Genomic DNA, 19,530 nt, shown 5'->3' with positions numbered 1-19,530 from the left:
TGGATAACAATAAAAATCAGGAACTAGAATCAAGGAATACTTGAAAATTTGGAAAGGAGGTTGAGGGCATTTAAAATCTAAAATAAGCTTAGCCTAGTGCCTGGTTCAGTAGGTGAGCAAATAAGTACTTGTTAAATCCGTGAATGGATATTTCTAAGATCTGAGTAGAACTGAGGTGTGACTAATGGAAACAAATGAGCCATCTTCAGTAAACTTGGCCAGCGTTCTTGAGCACTACGTGCACCTGCTATGTGAACCACAAAGATAAATAAGGCACAGTCTCCGCCTTCAGAAGCGTACAGTCTGGTGGAAGGAGCAGACACCCGTTCATCCATTCATTTTTTTCAGCAAACCTTTATGTAGCGCCTGCTATGTCTGTGCCAGTTGCTGAGCCACCGTCCCTAGAGGAGCTCAGAGCCTAGTGGGAGGCACACATCAATATGATGTGTTGTATGAGGTGAAAAGAATGGGAGTTATGGATACTTAGGGATCAGGAACCGCTGGGAGAACCATTCGAGCAAAAGCTTGGAGGTAGGAGAACATCAGACACATTCAGAGAAGAGCTGGGCTGGGGCGGAGGCAACACAGGGAGGGGATGGATGGGAGTAGGGTGGAGAAAGGTCTGTAGTGGGAGATCAAGCCGGAAAGTTAGGTTGGGGGAAAATTGGGGAAGAATTTGAATGCCAGGCTGAGAGCTTAATTCTATAACCCGAAGTGGGGATGGTGCCTGATTATTTTTTAAATAACAGAAATAATAGTACATATGAGTGTTTTAGAAAGATACTGCTGACCACCGAATGAGCAAAGACAAGAAACAGGGAACTAGTTAGGAGGACATTGCAATGGTTGAACTAACAGGTCACGAGAATCCCAACTAGTACAGTGGCAGTGGGACCAGAAAGGAGAAGACAGAGGCCGGAAACTCAAGGGGGAAGTTCAAGGCTGAAGGGCTAGGTGCCATTCAGAGGGGTCAGCACGAGAGACCATGCTCTTCACTGGAGAGCTCTCAGAATGGCTGAGGCTACCCCTTAGACCCCTTAGGAAACGAGACTGACAGGGACAAACCCAAAGTCCTGCAACAAGGCCCTAAATCTTTTTTTTTTTTTTAATTTTAAGCTTTGGGAATTCCCTGACAGTCCAGTGGTTAGGACTCGGCATTTTCACCGCCGTGGCCCAGGTTCAATCCCTCGTCAGGGAATTAAGATCCTTTAAGCCGTGTGGTGTGTGGCCAATAAATAAATAAATAAACAGATAGATAGAATAAATAGAATAAAATAACAGCTTTATTGAGATATAATTGACATCAGAAGATTCACCCCTGGAAGTTATAAAGCTCAGCGGCTTTAAAATATTCACACAGTTGCATAACTATCACCACTATCTAACTGCAGAACATCTGCATCACCCCAAAACGAAACCTATCCATTAGCAATCTCTCCCCATGCCCCCTCCCCCAAGCCCCTGGTGCCACAAATCTTTATTCTGTCTCTATGGATTTGTCTATTCTGGACAGTCCACAGAAGTGGAATCACACAAGATGCGCCGTGGCTCCACATCTTAGTGGGGGAAGCTCCCAGGTCTCCATCCTCTGCTCCTCCCCCTAGGATGCACACAACCCACCCACTTCTCCTGCGTGGCAGCAGCCTCACCACCCACCCTTGTCCCCGCTCTGTGTTCCAGCCTTCTCTTGCAAAGCCGGGGAGTTTCTGGACATGAAGGACCAGTCGTGTAAGCCGTGTGCTGAGGGCCGCTACTCCCTTGGCACAGGCATCCGTTTTGACGAGTGGGACGGGCTGCCCCATGGCTTTGCCAGCCTCTCAACCAACATGGAGATCGAGGACAGCACCACAGATTCCACTGAGAACTGCACTTCGTGAGTCGCCCCTCTCCCCACACTCCACGCCCACCCCCAGAGCCCCACGCCCCCCTTACCTCCCTGCTCCCCATATTGGGGAAGGGGCTGCAGGGAGCACTTCACAGCCTCCTCTCCTGCTCCTCGGGGTGAGGGCTAGAGCAGGTCCCCACTGGACTGCTGGACATGAGATCCACATCAGCCCAGCCTTACTGACCTAAGCTTACCAGCGACTGACAGGTATTTGTGACAGGTGAAAAACATGGTGAAATAGAGATAGGTGGATAAGATCAACAAGGGTTAAATGGCCCAGTCCCTTTAAAACAAAATCCAACTGGATTCCACTGTGGAATTTTGGATCAGCCAATAAACTTCCTCAACTTGATTGCAACACCACGTGCAAAGCCTTGGGTATCTTCCTGGCTTTGGTGCTAGCTTCTAAAACTGGTCTGAGTTTATGGGTTTGGGAGGATAAAGTGGGACCAGAGCTTTGGTCAGTGACGGCTGAGATCTTCCAAACCCTTTGAGATCCTGATGACCAGAGAATTCTCCAGCTCAGAAGGAAATCTTTTCAGTAATTGAAAGGCTCAGCCCAGGGTGCTTACAGAATGGGTGAGCGATCCTTATCAAATCTCTGCATATTTAATTCCCGGGATGGGAGTATCCTATCCCTGGAAATAAATGATGTGCCTTCTATAGTTCAGGCACTATTCTGGATGCTTTACGTATATTATTTTCTCTAATCCTCACAAGAACCCTTGTGACAGTGAAATAGGTATTATTGTTCCCATTACACAGATGAGGAACTGGAGGCTCAGTGAGGTTCAGTGACTTGTCCTTCATTACCTAGCTTACAACTGGGGAGACTGGAATTCACACCTGGTCCAAGCTTTCCACTGCCCCATGCTGCCACCTTCAAATAACATTTAGTGCATGCAAGGCAATATCCAGTCCTAGAGAGGAAAAGTTGGGGGACGCATAGATGTAAAAGACAATTGTCCACTGCTCTCTGTTAAATATTGATAAAGAATACAGGAGAAAAGTACATGAAAATTTCTCTTATACCCAAGCAATCAAAATGATAAAAAAAGGATTAATTGTATTACACCTGGATTTCTAAAGTTGGGAACAATGTCTCCCATTCCTATACTTAAATCTCCTAGAAGCACCATTGTGTGAGCCAGGCAGGAGGCCTCTAACAGTCCAATTTTAATGTTGTTTCAGAGTTCAATATTGTGAGTCAAAATCATTAGCATGACAATGTTGGCAGCAGAGATAAAGCTGGAGAGGATTCAAGCTGGAAGGAGAGGGAATGTGTGGGTTAAAGACAATCAACCCCCATTTTAGTCCTAACAGAGAACGTGACTGACCCTGGACAAGGCGCAGGCCTGGCTCAGTTGGTCAGTCGCCACGCGTGTGCAAGCAGGGTTTTCTCCCTGTCTGGGGCAGCAGTGAAAGTCCAGAAATCATTCTCTCTCAGCGAGGCCGGATGTGGGTCTGTTCAAAACGACTTGTGTTTCCACAGCACAGACTGCTTCAGGGCCTGGATCTTAAGGCATCCCATGACATTCCCGGGAGGGGGAAAAAGGAGAAACGGAGAGGAAATGGCCACGTAGAGAGGGTTTGTGATTTCCCCACCGTGCCCCAGAAAGGCAATAACAGCTGCTATCACGTCACCAAGTGTCTGGCTTTCCTGCTCGACTGTGTATTTACCTGAATCCAAGCCCACTGCCCCCAAACTAACCCCCGCCAGTGGCGCCTCCCACCTGCTCTGCCTCTAGCGTCTCCCAGCTGGTCTCCGCTTCCACCCCCAGCTCCTGCAGGCCACCGTCCCCTCAGCAGCCAGACTGATCTTCTTAAACACAAGCCCAATCACAGTACGTTGCTGCTCAAAACTCTGGATTCTGTGGATTCCCACTGGAATAAAATCCAATACGTTGTCACAGCCTGCAGGGCCTCTGCCCCCTGCCCCTTCTTCCAGCCTCTCTCCAGTGCCTCTCCTCCTGCTTATAGAGCTCCAGCCAGCTGGCCACCATGCTCCCGCCCTCCTGGCGCCTTTAACACACTCTTCTTCAACTCTTCCCCCAGCTGACTCCTGCTTCACCCTCGGGTCTCTGCCTAAAAGTGACTGCCTCAAAGAAGCCATCCCTGACCCCACAGGCCCCTGTTACACACACATACATCATCTTGTATTTCTCCTTATGGCACTTACCATAGTTATTACTATGTTATTAACTGCGTGATAAGTTTCTGTCTCCTCCACTAGAAATAGAATGCAAGCTCCAAGAGGGAGGGGGTCAGGGCTGTCTTGTGCTTTGCTGTGTCTCCAGTATCTAACACCTGGCACAAAGCAGACACAAAATAAATAATTGAAAACACAACAGGCCAACTGAATGGAGTTTCCATGGCAGGTTCCTGAGCCTTCAGGGGGTCATCCTTGGTTCCTGGGTAAATGTCTCAGGACTAAGGTGATGGAAACAGTCCTCAGATCCAAAACTGAGATAAGCAAAAGGGAATAAGAGTGAAAAGGGAGTCGTGGAAAGGATGCTGTACGTGCACGGAGAAGAACAGAACACCAAATACTGTGAAGGTGAAACAAGAATGAGAGAAAGCATTAAAAAGGATCTCAAACTTTGGAAGCCTCTAAGTTTTCCTGTACAGTTTCTTCTTTCTAACCTGAATTTATAAACAGTGCTACCCAGTGTGAGCTCGGCAGTGTGTCTGGGTGGCCACCATGTGAGAATTCCTCTTTGAAAACTTGCCTCCCTTTTCCCCAGGGCCACGGCAAAACAAAGCAGGTATAAGCAGATCACAGCTAAATGACCGGGGGCAGGTTCCTAATCTCTTCCATGCCTTGGTGTCCTCATTCTAAGAACCAGTGATAAAAATAGTACTCTTCTTAGAGGCCGTGGTAAGGATGAAAGGAAATGATACTTGTAAAGATTCGGAGCGATGCCTGGCATTAGAAATCAATCAAGACATGTTATCATTGAACGTGAAACGATCTTCACCAGGGACAGCTCTGACAAAAGTCAGAATTGTGACGCATTTTGCAAATGAAATCCACTTATGGCATCCTTTGAATTATTCATCCACCTTCAGGAGTTATTTATAGCTGATGCTGTGGAGCACATCAGCTTTAAGTGCTGTCTCTTTTAACAAGGAGAAATCAGTACCGTTAGGTTAGCTGGGTATCTTGGATGAGCTCAGCTTAGGTATTTTGGATATGCTTCCATTTGAGAATAACACTAACTGTTGAAGAGCTGGAAGTACCATGTTATTCTGACAAACACGGGGGGAAAACAGTGGACTAATCTGAGGTCCCCTGAACTGACCATTATTAATCACTGGAGACCTGGGCTGGTCTCAGGCACAGCAGTGAAATAGTGGGATTGTCTTTGATCACCCATTTCCCACATTCAGCTGTTTAATGTCCTGAGTCCCTCTTATGTGCCAGGTCCAGGGCTTAGCGCTAGGGACACAGAAGTGAGCAAGTTAAGTTTGGTCTCTGCCCTCACAGCATCGACGAGCCAGGCAGGAAGACAAGCAATTCAAGAAGAATTCAAGTATGACCCGAAGAGGAAGCCAAACTGCAAATAAACTAAGAAAAGATGCTCAACCTCACTTACAGTTAAGGAACTAAGATTTAAAGCCCACTGAGACACTCTGTCCTACCGTATCATATTGGCAACAATTTTAACGTCTGACCGTTCCAGATGTGGGAGGGGGGGCGGGTTGTGGAGCCAGAACAGCTGTCTTTCGCTGCGGGTGGGTGTAGCTGACGGCAGCCACTCTGGAACACAACGTGGCCATAGCTGGTAAAGTTGGAGGTTCACATACCCTGTGACCCAGCAGTTCTACCCCCAGACTTTCCACTCAAATATGCGTAGAAGGAGACGTGCGAGAATGTTCCTAACAAGAGTGCGCACAATAGCAAAAAACTGGAAACAATCTAGATGTCCGTCAACAAATAATGCACGAATAAATATGGGCGAACCACAGAAAGCAATCTTATATACTGGTAAAAGTGAAAGAAGAGCTGTTATTCACGTGTGACTATGGATATAGAGGAACCCCACAATCATTATACGTGTTGAGGGAAAAAAAGCAAGTTTCAGAATCCGTGAGCACATAAGATATAAAAATGTGCAAAATGCTGTCATACAGTATATTGTTTAGAAACACATACATAATTAGTGAAGGGCAGAGAACCACATGGGGACGTCAAGCACCAAATTCAGGAAAGTGATTACTTGACAGTGGGGAAAGGTGTGTGTGATGCGGAGGGGGTTGAGATTAGCCAGGGGTACACCAACACTTCTGCTGTGTTGCATTTCATAAGCAGCGTGGCGGGTCTTAAATATTTCATAACATGTTTTAAATGAAATACAGGAGGACTGTGATTATGAGAAAGGGAACAGTGAGAGCTGAGGGCACACGTAGCAGAGGCAGGTAAAGGAGTCAAGGAGGACTTCTCAGATTAGGTGACGTTTGCTCTAAGACACGAGTAGGAATTAAATAGATGGAGGGAGGAGGAAGTTTGTTCCAGGAAGAGAGAACAGTGTGTGGGAAGACCCAGAGGTGAGAGAAAGTTTGGCAGAAGAATTGAAAGAAATGCTGTAGGGCTGGAGCATAGAGAGTGGGTGAGGAGTTCGTACCCCATCCTAAGGGCAACAGGGAGTCAGAGTTTCAAGCAGGGAAGTGACAGGGTCAGATTTTTGTTCTGGAGTCTCTCTCCAGCCACACTGTGGAGAAGGGATTGGAGGAAGCAGGACTGGATGCAGGGAGGCGAGTTGGGGCTGATTCAGAGCTGAGGGACATGCGGGGAGGAGAAGGAAGAGCCCTTGGGTAGAGTAGACACAGTAGAGGTATTTAGAAAACAAAATCAACATGCCTTCTCCCTTCCCCCTTCCCATAAAAGCCAGTTCCTAGTAGCATCTAAAAGTGGACATTTCAAAACAAAAACCAAAACCAAAAAAATGGGTGGATTAGATTGGATGGACTTCTGAGTTCTGAAGAATAGCTTTATCTACTAACTTTCTTTGAGAGCTTTGAGTTTGGCAAACCTGGGTTTGAATCTCAGCCCTGTCACTTGCTGGCTGTGTTATACTGGGCAAGGCACTCAAAAAGCCTCCGTTGTATCATCCCTTAAATGGGGACAAAATTACATTTCCTCTTACTGATAGAAAGGAATCATGAATGTAGCATATGTAGTTCATCATCTGGGAGCTAGTAAACAACCAATAAATATTATCTACCTCTCCCTATCCACAGCCTTACCTGCCGTCTATCTTCTGGGTAGCTCTGCATAATGTGGAGGTACACCTACCTGTCCTCCTCTTGGCTGTACCTCCAGGCTCCTTGACTTGGAGGTCATTCTTCACTGAGCATTTTCAGGTGTAAGCTTCCACTTGTGAATCACAAGTCTGGAATTCTGCAGAGACCTAGCAGGACATGAGACCTGCATATGGCACAAGCCCTGGTGGGCTGGGCTCCTGACTGTGAACTTGGCTCCTGTTCCCTCACAGGTCCAAGTGGGTTCCTCTGGGTGACTATATCTCCTCCAACACGGATGAGTGCACGGCCACGCTGATGTACGCCGTGAACCTGAAGCAGTCTGGCACTGTTAACTTTGAATACTACTACCCAGACTCCAGCATCATCTTCGAGTTTTTTGTAAGCCCCTGGCTGAGGGGGAAGGTGGGAGGTAAAGGCCCTCCGAGGCTCACATTCATTTACAGGAATCACACGCATAGTCCTGCTCGGGAAGTTTTCACAGTTGTCTTCCCTCTGGAGAGAACTGTGGTCAAAGTGAGCTGAGGCTTCAAAAGGCAAAGAGAAAGGCAGAAGTCAAAGGACCCTGGGGGGAAGAGTAGATAGAGTCTGGGAGAGTCGTAGGTGTTCTGCCCTGTTGAGACATGAAAACAGCACGTAACAGCTCTGAGTTAACGCATAATTTCTTTACTGTCCACGTACTGACATCTTGTGTGTGTAACTAGCTCCTGCCATACTTCAAATCTCATGACTTCTGAGCTCAGTCCTTCTCCCATAAGAAGGGCCCTCTGAAGGGCTGGGGCATCATGGGGTAAGCAGTTCGTTTCCTTAGAAAGCTGAGAGACTCTGATCTCAAATTCCTGCTGCCTCAGGTTCAGAATGACCAGTGCCAGCCCAATGCAGATGACTCGAGGTGGATGAAAACCACAGAGAAAGGATGGGAATTGCACAGTGTGAGTATCAGAGCAGCCTTCTCCCTGGAGATTCCAGAAAAGGGACCAAGGGCCTTTCCTCCAAAGAGTGCTTCCTCCCCATCTGGGCCTCCACTCTTCTCTCCCTAGAGGGCAGTTGTCTGACAACATGAGGATGCTATAGTTTCTCCCCTCTTGAGTTGACATAATGTGGATATGAACTGACTCGCTCCTCTGGCTTGACCTCAAGGACCAGCAGCTTTCCGGCTTTAAAGGCCCAGTCTTCTGGGGCTGGGGCATGGATAAATACAACCAGAGAAGAATGAGGGAGTTTCAGCCACCCTGTTGTCAGTACCCTCAGGTCCCTTCATTGGTCTCAACATAGAAATGCTCATGGTATATGTGACTGAAGGAGAAGTGGGAGAGGGCATGAGAGGGTTGTAAGAGGAGCCTTAGAAGGAGGGAGGAGGGCTCCCCTGGTGGCGCAGTGGTTAAGAATCCACCTGCCAATGCAGGGCACCGGGTTCAATCCCTGGTCCGGGAAGATCCCACATGCCGCGGAGCAACTGAGCTCGTGCGCCGCAACTACTGAGCCTGCGCTCTAGAGCCCGTGAGCCACAGCTACTTAAGCCCGCGCGCCTACAGTCCGTGCTCTGCAACAAGAGAAGCCACCGCAATGAGAAGCCCGCGCACCACAACGAAGAGTAGCCCCTGCTCACCGCAACTAGAGAAAGCCCGTGCACAGCAACGAAGACCCGATGCAGCCAAAAATAAATAATAAATTTATAAAAAGAAAATAAGAAGGAGAGAGGAGCTGGGAGGAAGGGCAACACTGAGGAAGTTGAGGGAGAGGAGCAGAATAGGCACTGCCATGCAGACTGCAAGAGGGGGGATCCCAACAGGAGGCTAATGCAATGGATTAGCAATACCTGTCTCTGTGACTGAACTAACTCCTGTTTGTGGTTTTTAGGTCGAACTAAATCGAGGCAATAACGTCCTCTACTGGAGAACCACAGCTTTCTCAGTGTGGTCCAAAGTTTCTAAGCCTGTGCTGGTGAGAAACATCGCCATAACAGGTACAGAGAACAGAGAATGGGGTCGGGTCTGGGGTCTGATGCTGACTTCAGCAGGGAGGGTGTGGGTTAGTCCTCAGGGCGTTCAGTCTCTAGGCTCAATTCTTGCTTTCCTATGTTGTTCGTCCTCCCTAGGAGTGGCCTACACTTCAGAATGCTTCCCCTGCAAACCAGGCACATACGCAGACCAGAAGGGTTCCTCCTGCTGCAAACTTTGCCCAGCTAACTCTTATTCCAACAAGGGAGAAACTTCTTGCCACCAGTGTGACCCTGACAAATATTCAGGTGATGTTTCTGAGGGCGGGAAGAGTTTGGTGGGGGGGTACCAACATATACACAGGGACAGACAGGAAGTGGAACCATCTTTTTGGCCAAGCTGAAGACAATTCTTCTTAAGCACTTGTTTCTGGGCCCTGGAAGAGCCCACCTAATCCGCCAATCACTCTTGAAATGAAATCATTCAGTAAGTATTTATCAGGCCTCTACTATCTGCCAGGCCTTTACTCTAGGTGTTTGGAATACTTCAGTGAAAAAAATAGACAAGGGTCCCTGTCTTCATGGAATTTACATTCTAGAATGTAAATGGCATACATAATAACTATAATAACTAAATAATAAATATATAGTAAATTATATAGTGTATTAGATAACAAAAAGTGCAGGGCACCACGGCAAAAAGCAAAAGCAGCTCAGAATTAGAGGAATTAGGAAAGCTATGGAAAGGGGTTGCAATCGTTTTTTAATGAAACCTTAATTAAGATTGGAATTATAAATAATATATACAGTAGATAAAAGAGGCATAAATTTATACATTTTAATTTATAACAATTATTATCAAAGTTAATTTAGAAGAGCCATGAAGTCATATTGGTGTTTTTTTTAATTTTATTTATTTATTTATTTTATTTTTGGCTGTATTGGGTCTTCGTTTCTGTGTGAGGGCTTTCTCTAGTTGCGGCGAGCGGGGACCACTCTTCATCGCGGTGCACGGGCCTCTCACTATCGTGGCCTCTCTTGTTGCAGAGCACAAGCTCCAGATGCGCAGGCTCAGTAGTTGTGGCTCACGGGCCTAGTTGCTCCGCGGCATGTGGGACCTTCCCAGACCAGGGCTCGAACCCGTGTCCCCTGCATTGGCAGGCAGAGTCTCAACCACTGTGCCACCAGGGAAGCCCCATGAGGTCGTATTGTTACTCAAAACATTTTGATAGCAAGAAGCTATAATCTTTCATCCACTGAATTCAAAGCATCCATTGAATTCAAAGCAGGCCTTGTCAGGAAATCCAGGGATCCTTGGAACACAGTTGGAAAACCACTGCTCTAAGGGAAAATAAGAGGACAGTGGGAAGCAGCCTATTTCTGCAGTCCCTGGATAATTTCCTAAAACAGCCCAACTTTGAGAACGGGACCTGGTTATTTGAGAGGATCTCGACAGCACAAGGGCTCTGATATAAGATGGGTAGTGTCCCCAGAGGGCCCTGTGCTTAGACAGTGCAATGACTGGCACAGCAACCAATCTCCAAGACAGGTTCTGAAACAAACAGGTAGGGAGAGAGAAAGAGTCCCCTCCCTTCCCCTGCAAATGCCCATAACTATTCCATTTTTCCTTTTTTACACAGAACTATATACAAACCCGGCTCAAGGCCCTCTCTTAATCAGACACGCCCATCCCTACACAGACACACCCACCCTTCACACAGGCATCACAGTACGTGTTTGCTCAGCCAAGACCTGCCACTGACCTTGTGAGCTGCTTATTTCTACACCATTCCTAAAATAGAAGTTCTACTTATCTACACAGATCTTGCCAAATGAGTGTAGCTTTCAGCAAGAACATAGATTTTTAGATCTTGGGGGAAGTTTTTACCTATAAGTCTAAATTCCCGTTTTTCCACTTGAATTTCGTATTCCTCTTCCCTGCTCTATCAATAGCGGCCTTTGTTAGTCTTTTTCTCCAGCTCCCTTTCCAGCCCCGCTGTGGTACGGGGTTTAAATGGCAAGGTGGTTCTAGAAGAACTGCCTACAGAGTGTTTTGATCAATGCTATGTAAATTGATTTCTATCCAGAGAGCGGTTAGGAAGGTATTAGTTTGGGAGTCTGAATTCTTGGAGTCTATTCTCCTTTTGCCACTGATTTCTCCATCCACCTCTTTAAATGGAAAGTGAGATTTTACTATGAAGAATATGTTCAGCTTGGGATACAAAGAGTATCACGTTTCTTTGGGACTTGATTGTTCCAGAATACAGGGTCAGTGGGAGACTGGGAAAATGCAGAGAGAGTCTGATGAGAGCCTATGATGGAATGTACATAAAGGGAGTGGCAGGAGGCCCTGTGACCATTTGGTCATTCATTTGTAAATATATTCTGAGTGGCCACTGGGTGCCAGGGCTTGGACTTGATGCTAAGGTTACAGCTGGTGCTGCCCTCTGGCTTATGTCAAAAGTGGAAATGTGGTTATAGAAACACCAAGTGTAATAAGTCCACGGTACAGGAGGTGCTAGGATAGGAGTACTGAGTGTAATGTGCGGTGGAAGCAAAAGCGGGAAGTGGTCAGTCCTCTCTGGGGAGGGAGGAAAGGCTGCACTAGGTGTGGTCTTGAAAGATAAGCTATCTTGAAAGATGAGTTGGTGATTTGATGGGGGCAGGATATTCTGGAAGAAGTGTGAGCCAAGGCCAGAAGGCTCAGGGATCCAGGAGTAACTCAGCATTGCTGGAGTTTACTTAGAATTAGCATCCAAGGCTAAGAGGTGGGCAGGGAACAGATTACTGTTAAACCCTTCTGTGCCATTGCTACAGAATTGGGATTTGATCCTATCAGCGTTTGAAGCCATTAAAGAATGTAAAACTGGGAATGACGTGATCTGGCTTGTGCCTTTGAAAGACCATTCTGGTTGCCATTTGGAAAATGGATGAGGAAAGGAAGAGCTGGAGGCAGAAGCTACAGTCAGAAGATTTTGCATCAGGTGCCGTTGCCCGTATCCAGGACCTAGACTAACGAGGAGCTGATGCGCATGAGGATGTCAGGGACAAAGACTTGACTGAAAGCATCTTTCTCATTGAGAGATTAAATTTGATCATTAGGATTAATTCCTTTGTGTTATGTTTAATATTAGGGATTCATTTCCTAATAGAACAGCACAGGGTTTAAGGGCATGGACTCCAGAACAAAATCACTGCGGTTCAAATACTTGCTCCACCACTTCCTAGCTGTGCCACCTTGGGCAAATCACTTGTCTGTGTCTCAGTTTTCTCATCTCTAGAATGGGAATGACAATAATTGTATCTACCTCATAGCATCATTGTGTGCACGGATTAAAACAGGTAAAGATTTAGAACAGTGTCTGGCATGTAGTAAGCACTGATTTTATTGATTCATTTACATTAAGGCCTGTCCCAGCAGTCTTCTTGTGGTGTGAAACCACTCTGGGCATAGGTAACAATAATAAGTCACTTGTACAGTACTTTACAGTTTACAAAACATTTTCTCATTACTCGTAGCATAGTGAAGGGGTGATTTCCCCATTTACAAATGAATTAGGAGAAGCTCACAGAGGTTAAGGGATTTGCCCAGAGTCTGTGGTGGTGTCGGAGCTGGGCATTGGGTTCATTCGGTACTGAAATCTTCAGGGGAAATGTTTTCCTTGGATAAAAAGGATCAGAACGAGAAGGTTGTATTTCCGGAGGCAGGGGGAAGATACGGAAAGGAGGAGGAAGGTGCAGAAAGAGCAGGTGGAGCCCCCAAGATAAACTTTATCTACAAACAGTTTTACCCGGGGCCAGTCCTACAGGAATCACTTTTCATTTTCTCAACAAATATCTAGGCCAATCCTTCGAACATGACTAGTCACCAGTTTCAACACCTTGATGAAACCTGAGCTGGGAAAGTGAGGTCTGGCTCAGCATTTGCGTTAATCATTTATTAAAACCAGTTTAGAAGTTGTCAGTGTGTAAACAGCTGGACCCTTTTTGCTGAAACCCAGAGCTGGGGTGTCAGGTTGAACAAATATTTGACAAGCAGAGAAAGGTCCCTGTGTGGAATGCACTTTCTAACACGTAACTTGCAATTTGCTAGATCTAGTATGCAAGGGCCTGGGAACTGGCTTATTTTCAGCATCTACCCCCAAATTTCTCCTGGCCACGTCTGTCAAAACCAGGAGCCCCTGGATCCCTCTATGTTGAAATAGGCCTTTGTTTGTTAACCAAGTAAATGAGCTGAGAAGACCCCAGCTGTTTCTCAGCCAGTAGTTCCCTCTTGCCCAGGCTAATTAAGATGGGGACAGAAGAGGCATGGAAATGTGTGATTGAGGGAACTCCCCAATGCAGGCCAACAAGGCGGTAACTAGGAGATTCTCCGATCTAGCAACTCATTTGGTGCCTTGGGAAGAAGAAGGGACCAGTTGAGAAATAAGCCTTAACTGGAAGAGAAAGGAGACTTCTAATCCTTATTAAAAATCCCATGACAGCTACCAAATAAAAATAAGTCCCACAAACCCAGGTGATAATAGTTACCAGCACTTAGCAAATTCTTACTTACAATGTGTCAGGTATGTGCTGGCTCCAGTAAGAAGACTTCCTGCTTTACAGGTGAGAGCACAAAGGCTCAGAGAGGTTAAGTAACTTGCCGAAAGCGATGCAGCTAAATGATTAAGCAGGATCCAAACCCAGATCGGTCTGACTTAAAAATCTCATTCCGTTCTACCAAACTGCCTGTCAGGTAATAGAGAGAAGAGGTCTCACCATGATCACCTGCTTAGCTGCAGGTAACACAGTAGTCACATTAGAAATAGTGGTGACAGTAGTAGTAAGCAGTATTGTACTGGCACTCTGTAAAGCAATGGTTTTTATTCTGGAGAAAGTAGATCTCCTGGAAATTAAAAAAAATTATTTGCATGGAGTATGTATATTTTTCAGGATACAGGAAACAGGTCTTTTTTTTCAAATTCTCAAAAGGGTTTGTAATTCAAAAAAGATGAAATCCATTGCTTTAAAGAGGGATTCATTGAAATAGTTCTTGCTATCCAGGGGTTCATAGGGTTAAAGCAGAACTAACCTAGATATAAGAAGAATATATAGAAGGGCTTGCCTGGTGGTGCAGTGGATAAGACTCCACACTCCCAATGCAGTGGGTCTGGGTTCGATCCCTGGTCGGGGAACTAGAGCCCACATGCATGCCACAACTATGAGTTCTCATGCCGCAACTACGAGTTCTCATGCCGCAACTACGAGTTCTCATGCCGCAACTACGAGTTTGCATTCTGCAACTAAGAAGCTCGCATGCTGCAACTAAACATGCCACAACTAAGACCTGGCGCAGCCGAAATAAATAAATACATAAATTTTTTTTTTTTTTAAAAAAAGAACATACAGATAGTAAAGTAAATAAAAATGATAATAACATTTTTCATTAAGTTCAGGTCAAAGCTTAGAGAGTGCTGTGAGGCCTGGGGGTGGGGAAAGTGGGAAGAGTTGGATTAAACTGTCACCTTATTTGCGTAGGATCGTTGCATGGAGAAGGGGAAATACAGAGGTGGAAGCCCTTCATTCTAGGCGTATATTAAGAGACAATTCAGAGACAGAATTGGAGTAAGAGGATGAAGCACTGTCCTAGCTTTCCTATGTTCTGCTTCAACCCTTCAGGAGTAGAAAAACCACCTGCACAGTCAGGGTTCTGAGGCACCTGGAAGATGGCGAGTTCCAGGGAATTGGTGGTAAACCTGCAAGATGCTCCTTCTGGCTACCTCCCTCCTTGCTGTTCCTTTGGCCAGTCCACATCTCCATGCCCTGCTCCACAGGGCAGGCCCAGTGGTTTCTCATCAGCACCGGGGAGAGGCGCAAAGGGTGTATCTGAGCAGGGATTTAGGGACCGAAAATGTTGCTGCTCAGGGAAAGGGAAGGTGGGTGTGCAGGACTGTCTACTTTCTGCAGTGTCTGTGTTGTGCCTCACCCCAAGGTCTTGGGCGTTATAGCATCGTAAGCAAGTGGTCAAGAGCTCTGCTTTTTTAACTTCAAATATTTGTCCTTGCATCTGCCATTTAGAAAAAGGATCCTCCACCTGCAGAGTGCGGCCAGCCTGCACAGACAAAGATTACTTCTACACTCACACGGCCTGTGATGCCAGTGGAGAGGTGGGTAGCACGGTCATGGGGCCCCTTTGCCTGCTCCTTGGGCTTTGCCAGATCCGGACCTCCAGCGGCCAGTGAAGCTGGCACCCCAGAAAACCCCACAGCCCTCTGCAGTGACCCTGGGGCCAGTGGGGAAGTAAAACGAGATGACCTCATTTATTTTCAGGTCAGAAGCTGTTTTTGCCACATTTGTTCTGCTGCTTATTCACATATGCTCTGTTTCGAAAAACACCTTCATTTTCTTTTCCTCGGTTTCTTCCGTTTGCTTCACCCCCTGGGCAATGGCTGCCTGTCCACGCGTACTTCTCTCTTCACGGAACTCATCAGACTTGTCCCCTCGGCGCTGCTCTTGTGGGCTGGCAAAGGGGATGATTCCTACTTCCTGGCTCACTGGAGAATGGCCCGACTTGTTCCGTCTCTGCTGGCTCCCTCTTTGCCCCCAGGCTTTCTGCCTCAGAAAGACTTTCCTTTGTAGTCTGCTCTGCCATTGAGTCAACAGGCATTTTTTGAGCATCAGCTGTTGCGCCTGGCACTGTGCTCCAGCTGGGGTATCAGAGCTGAGCGAGAAGGGCTCCTGCCCTCAGAGGCTCACAGTCCTGTGGGGGAGGGCAGGGACAAGGAAGATGGGCCTGACGGTGTGCAGGGCACTGGGGGAACCCAGAAGAGGAGTGACCAGGATGGGGGGTGGCGAGCAGGGAAGGCGTTTCAGAGGAGGTCATTTGTTCACATGTACAACCAGCCCCTGTGCTGGGCGCTAGGTGTGCAGCAGCTCACAAAACCAAGGGAACGTCTACTCTCATGGAGCTTAATTCCTGTTGGGGAGCAAGTGGAGGGAGAGACAACAGACAGACAACAAATGGGTGTATAGTAATACGTCTGATGGTGGTATGTGGTAGGAAGAAAAACATAAAACAGGATTGGGAGATAAAGAATGACAGAGCTATTTTAGAGAGGGTAAGGATGACCTCTCTGAGGAGGTGACATTTGAGCAGAGATCTGAGTGAGGTGAAGGGGAGCTCTCCAGGCAGGGGGCACGCAGCAGGTGTAGAGGGGGCAGGTGTGTGCCGGATGACTTCGAGGAACAACAGTAAATGAGCAGGGATGGCTCAAGGGCACAAGTGGAGGGATCTGTCTCAGATTAGACATTCTGAATGAACTGCTGCCTATATCCCTAAATCAGAGCCTCTCAGGAAATAGGAGTGGGGAATTCTGCATCATTCAGCGCTAAGCATATGCTTGGCTATTAGGATGTATAAATGTTTCCTGGCTGGCTGGCTGGCCGAATCCTCTTTTTGCTAATTAAGCATGGGATAAAGTCCAATCCTTTACGGTGACTGTTTCTATAGTCATCTCTTACTGCCCCCGCACTGCCCCACCCCACCCTCATGTTTCGAGCAAAATCCCCTTCCCTAGCAGCCAGGCAAAATGATATATCTTGTCAGTTGCACCTTAGACCCCGTTCTGTAGTGTCTGGTGTTCTGCATGACCTTGTAAAAATTACTGTCATTTCCTTGGCCTCAGTTGACCCACTGATTAAATGAGGACAATCCTGCCCCTCTTCTCCCTCCAGGGCATAACATGTGGCCGATTGTGGCTGTCTTTGCTTCCTTCTGCCCCACTCTTTCCCCTCCCGGCTTAGACCAAGTCATTCTAGATCCGTCGTGTGCTCTGATGCCTGCAAGCCTGGGTGCCTGCCCTCCCCTGATCACCTTGAGGGTCTTTAGATGCTGAGTGGGGCCAGAGCCAGTGCTCGCACCTTGCAGCCCCGCCAAAGCACAGCTCAGGGAGGAGCCCTGGAGTATACACGGTGAGGAGTGCACAGGGATATGCAGTCACCAGGATTGCTTTACAGAAGCCTCAGCCCTCAGGCCCACACTGGTTCTGCTTGGGATTTTGTTTTCTAAGCTGTATTTTAATATCAAGGGACTCCTATTATGGCCTTTGCTGTGCCTCAGTGCTTTCTCAGGGACCAGGATGGCCAATCTACTGGGGCTGCTGAGTGTGCTGCTCCAAGAGATGGTCTAAATCAGTCTACCAACTCCCCAGACCTTTCTCTCTATGAGACTCAAGGAGACAAGCCAGTTGAGATAAGTTTACAGCACTAGTCCAGGTCTCTGGTCACTGGCTGCTCTTCACAGGGAGAAAGGCTGAGCTGAGCAGGGAGAAGAGTTGTCTGTCTCAGGGCTCACCTTCAATGCAGGCAGCACGGGACCCTTTTAAGACCCTGTCATTTCTTATCCTTAATAAAATGGACCGATGCTTTATTCACCCACCTTTTCACATGTATGGTATGCTACACAGAGCATTTGCATCATCACCTCAATGCAATCCTTTTGTTTCTGACTTGCCCGAGGGCCACACGGGAAGCTTCACACTGCCCAACCTCACCCCTGATTCACCAAGGCCTCCTGTAATTCATCTCCTCTTCTCTATCCAATTTGTCCATCAAAAGACTACGGACGACCCTACTAAGTGACAGACACAATGCTTCTCTTGTCCACTGACTTGGTGGCTGGGTGGCTGGCCGTTCCTCTTGCCTTTTTCCCCTGGTTTTTTTGAGATATAACTGACACATAACATCGTGTAAGTTTAAGGTGTACAATGTATTGATTTTATACACTTACATACTGCAAGATGATGACCACCATAGAGCTAGCTAACAGCTCCATCAGGTCACATAATTACCATTTCTTTTCTGTGGTGAGAATGTTTAATATCTACTCTCTCAGCAGCTCTCAAGTATATAATACAGTATTATTAACTCTAATCACCTGTACCTTAGATACCCAGAACTTACTGATCTTATAATTGGAAGTTTGTGTTCTTTAACCAACATCGTTCCTCTTGCCTGGATGTCCCAGAGAACGTAGTGTCCATACCCCCATGGGGATTGTTATTATGCGCTTGGTGCCCTTGCTAGACGGTGAGCTCCTTGAGGGCAGGGGCCACGTCCTTCGTCTCTGAGTCACATAGATCTATTTGACTTGCTATAGTTGCCTACTGAATAAGTGAAAAAGCAAAGAAAACACTTGGAAGACAAACTGGGGCACCTCAGCCAACCTCTCTTCTCCCCAGGGGTTACATAAGCCACCTCTACTCCATGCCTTTTCGCATTCTGGGATTTTCACCGGCGGCTTTTCCTGTGACATTGGTAGGAATAAGATTCTACACTGGAATCAGAGCTTTCTCTGGAGGCAACTGGCCCCCCATGCCATCCGACACACGAGTCCTCATTAGGTCTATCCCTCTTCATTCAGTCAACATTCATTCAGCAGATATTTATTGAGCATGACCATGTACCAGGCACTAGGCGACGGGCCTGGGGTATATCGGTGACCAAAACAAAGTGCCCCACCGTGGTGGAGCTTTCACTGGAGCCCAGAATCCCCCCACTCTCAAGGTAAATTCCTGAAGATAATCCCACGCAGGAAGGCTGAGTCGTGCTTTGTTTCTGCAGACACAGCTCATGTACAAATGGGCCCAGCCGAAAATCTGCAGTGAGGACCTGGAGGGGGCAGTGAAGCTGCCCGCCTCTGGCGTGAAGACCCGCTGCCCACCCTGCAACCCTGGTTTCTTCAAGACCAACAGCAGCACCTGCGAGCCCTGCCCTTATGGCTCTTATTCCAATGGCTCCGGTAACCCCTCCCCCACCCCACTCCCTGCCTCGCGTCCGTTCCCACGCCACCCAGAAGGGTGGGCCATGTGGGCACTCCCAGTGTCAGCTGAACACGGGCTCTGTCTTTCCAAGGGAGGCAGGCAGGGCCAGGCCACCTCTGAGGTCTATACTCAGGAGAAGAGAGGTCAGGGTGGGCCCTGTCTGTAGGTCCGAGTCATACTTGAGAACTGCCGACCTTCCTCCTCATTCCAACTTTGAATGTGACTCAGGCCTGAAGGGACCCAATCCTCACATCAGAGGCTTCCAGCATGTGGCAGGGACACTACCTAGAAGGTTTAGGGAGCTGGGATGGCCACATTGACACACAGGATTTGTAAGCCACTCTGCAAAAAGGGAGTTGGGGGGATTTGCATACCCATGAATGTGAAGGCATTTGAGGATAACAATGTGACAAACAATATTAAATATATGTACCAGACCAGAGGATATGTTTAAGCTTTAAAATGAATAATTTGATGGGCCAGTAGCCTAATTGGAATATGATAATGAAGGGTCAGTGTTTACACCCTGAGTTTGTTAAATAACATTGTCAGAATGCTTTCAAGTCAGCTTGATGTCACTGTGCAACGGTGCTCAGCACCACTCTTGTTGGGCTGCCCACCCCTGTTGCCACTTGTCTGTGTGA

At 47.3% G+C, this 19,530-nt stretch overlaps 1 protein-coding gene across 1 annotated transcript in view; it reads left to right on the top strand.

Moving 5' to 3' along the window:
- ELAPOR1 (endosome-lysosome associated apoptosis and autophagy regulator 1) overlaps positions 1–19,530 on the top strand; it is a 68,358-nt gene that overhangs the window by 35,837 nt on the left and 12,991 nt on the right. The window contains exons 3-9 of the mRNA XM_033434507.2: positions 1,681–1,873; positions 7,381–7,528; positions 7,999–8,079; positions 9,008–9,113; positions 9,246–9,395; positions 15,144–15,232; positions 18,687–18,864. Of these exons, the coding sequence (XP_033290398.2) occupies positions 1,681–1,873; positions 7,381–7,528; positions 7,999–8,079; positions 9,008–9,113; positions 9,246–9,395; positions 15,144–15,232; positions 18,687–18,864 (945 nt within the window). The remainder of the gene's footprint in view (positions 1–1,680; positions 1,874–7,380; positions 7,529–7,998; positions 8,080–9,007; positions 9,114–9,245; positions 9,396–15,143; positions 15,233–18,686; positions 18,865–19,530) is intronic.

Source organism: Orcinus orca, chromosome 1 (genome assembly GCF_937001465.1).
Source record: "Orcinus orca chromosome 1, mOrcOrc1.1, whole genome shotgun sequence".
Taxonomy (NCBI): domain Eukaryota; kingdom Metazoa; phylum Chordata; class Mammalia; order Artiodactyla; family Delphinidae; genus Orcinus; species Orcinus orca.
This window is presented reverse-complemented; position numbering and strand designations above follow the sequence as displayed.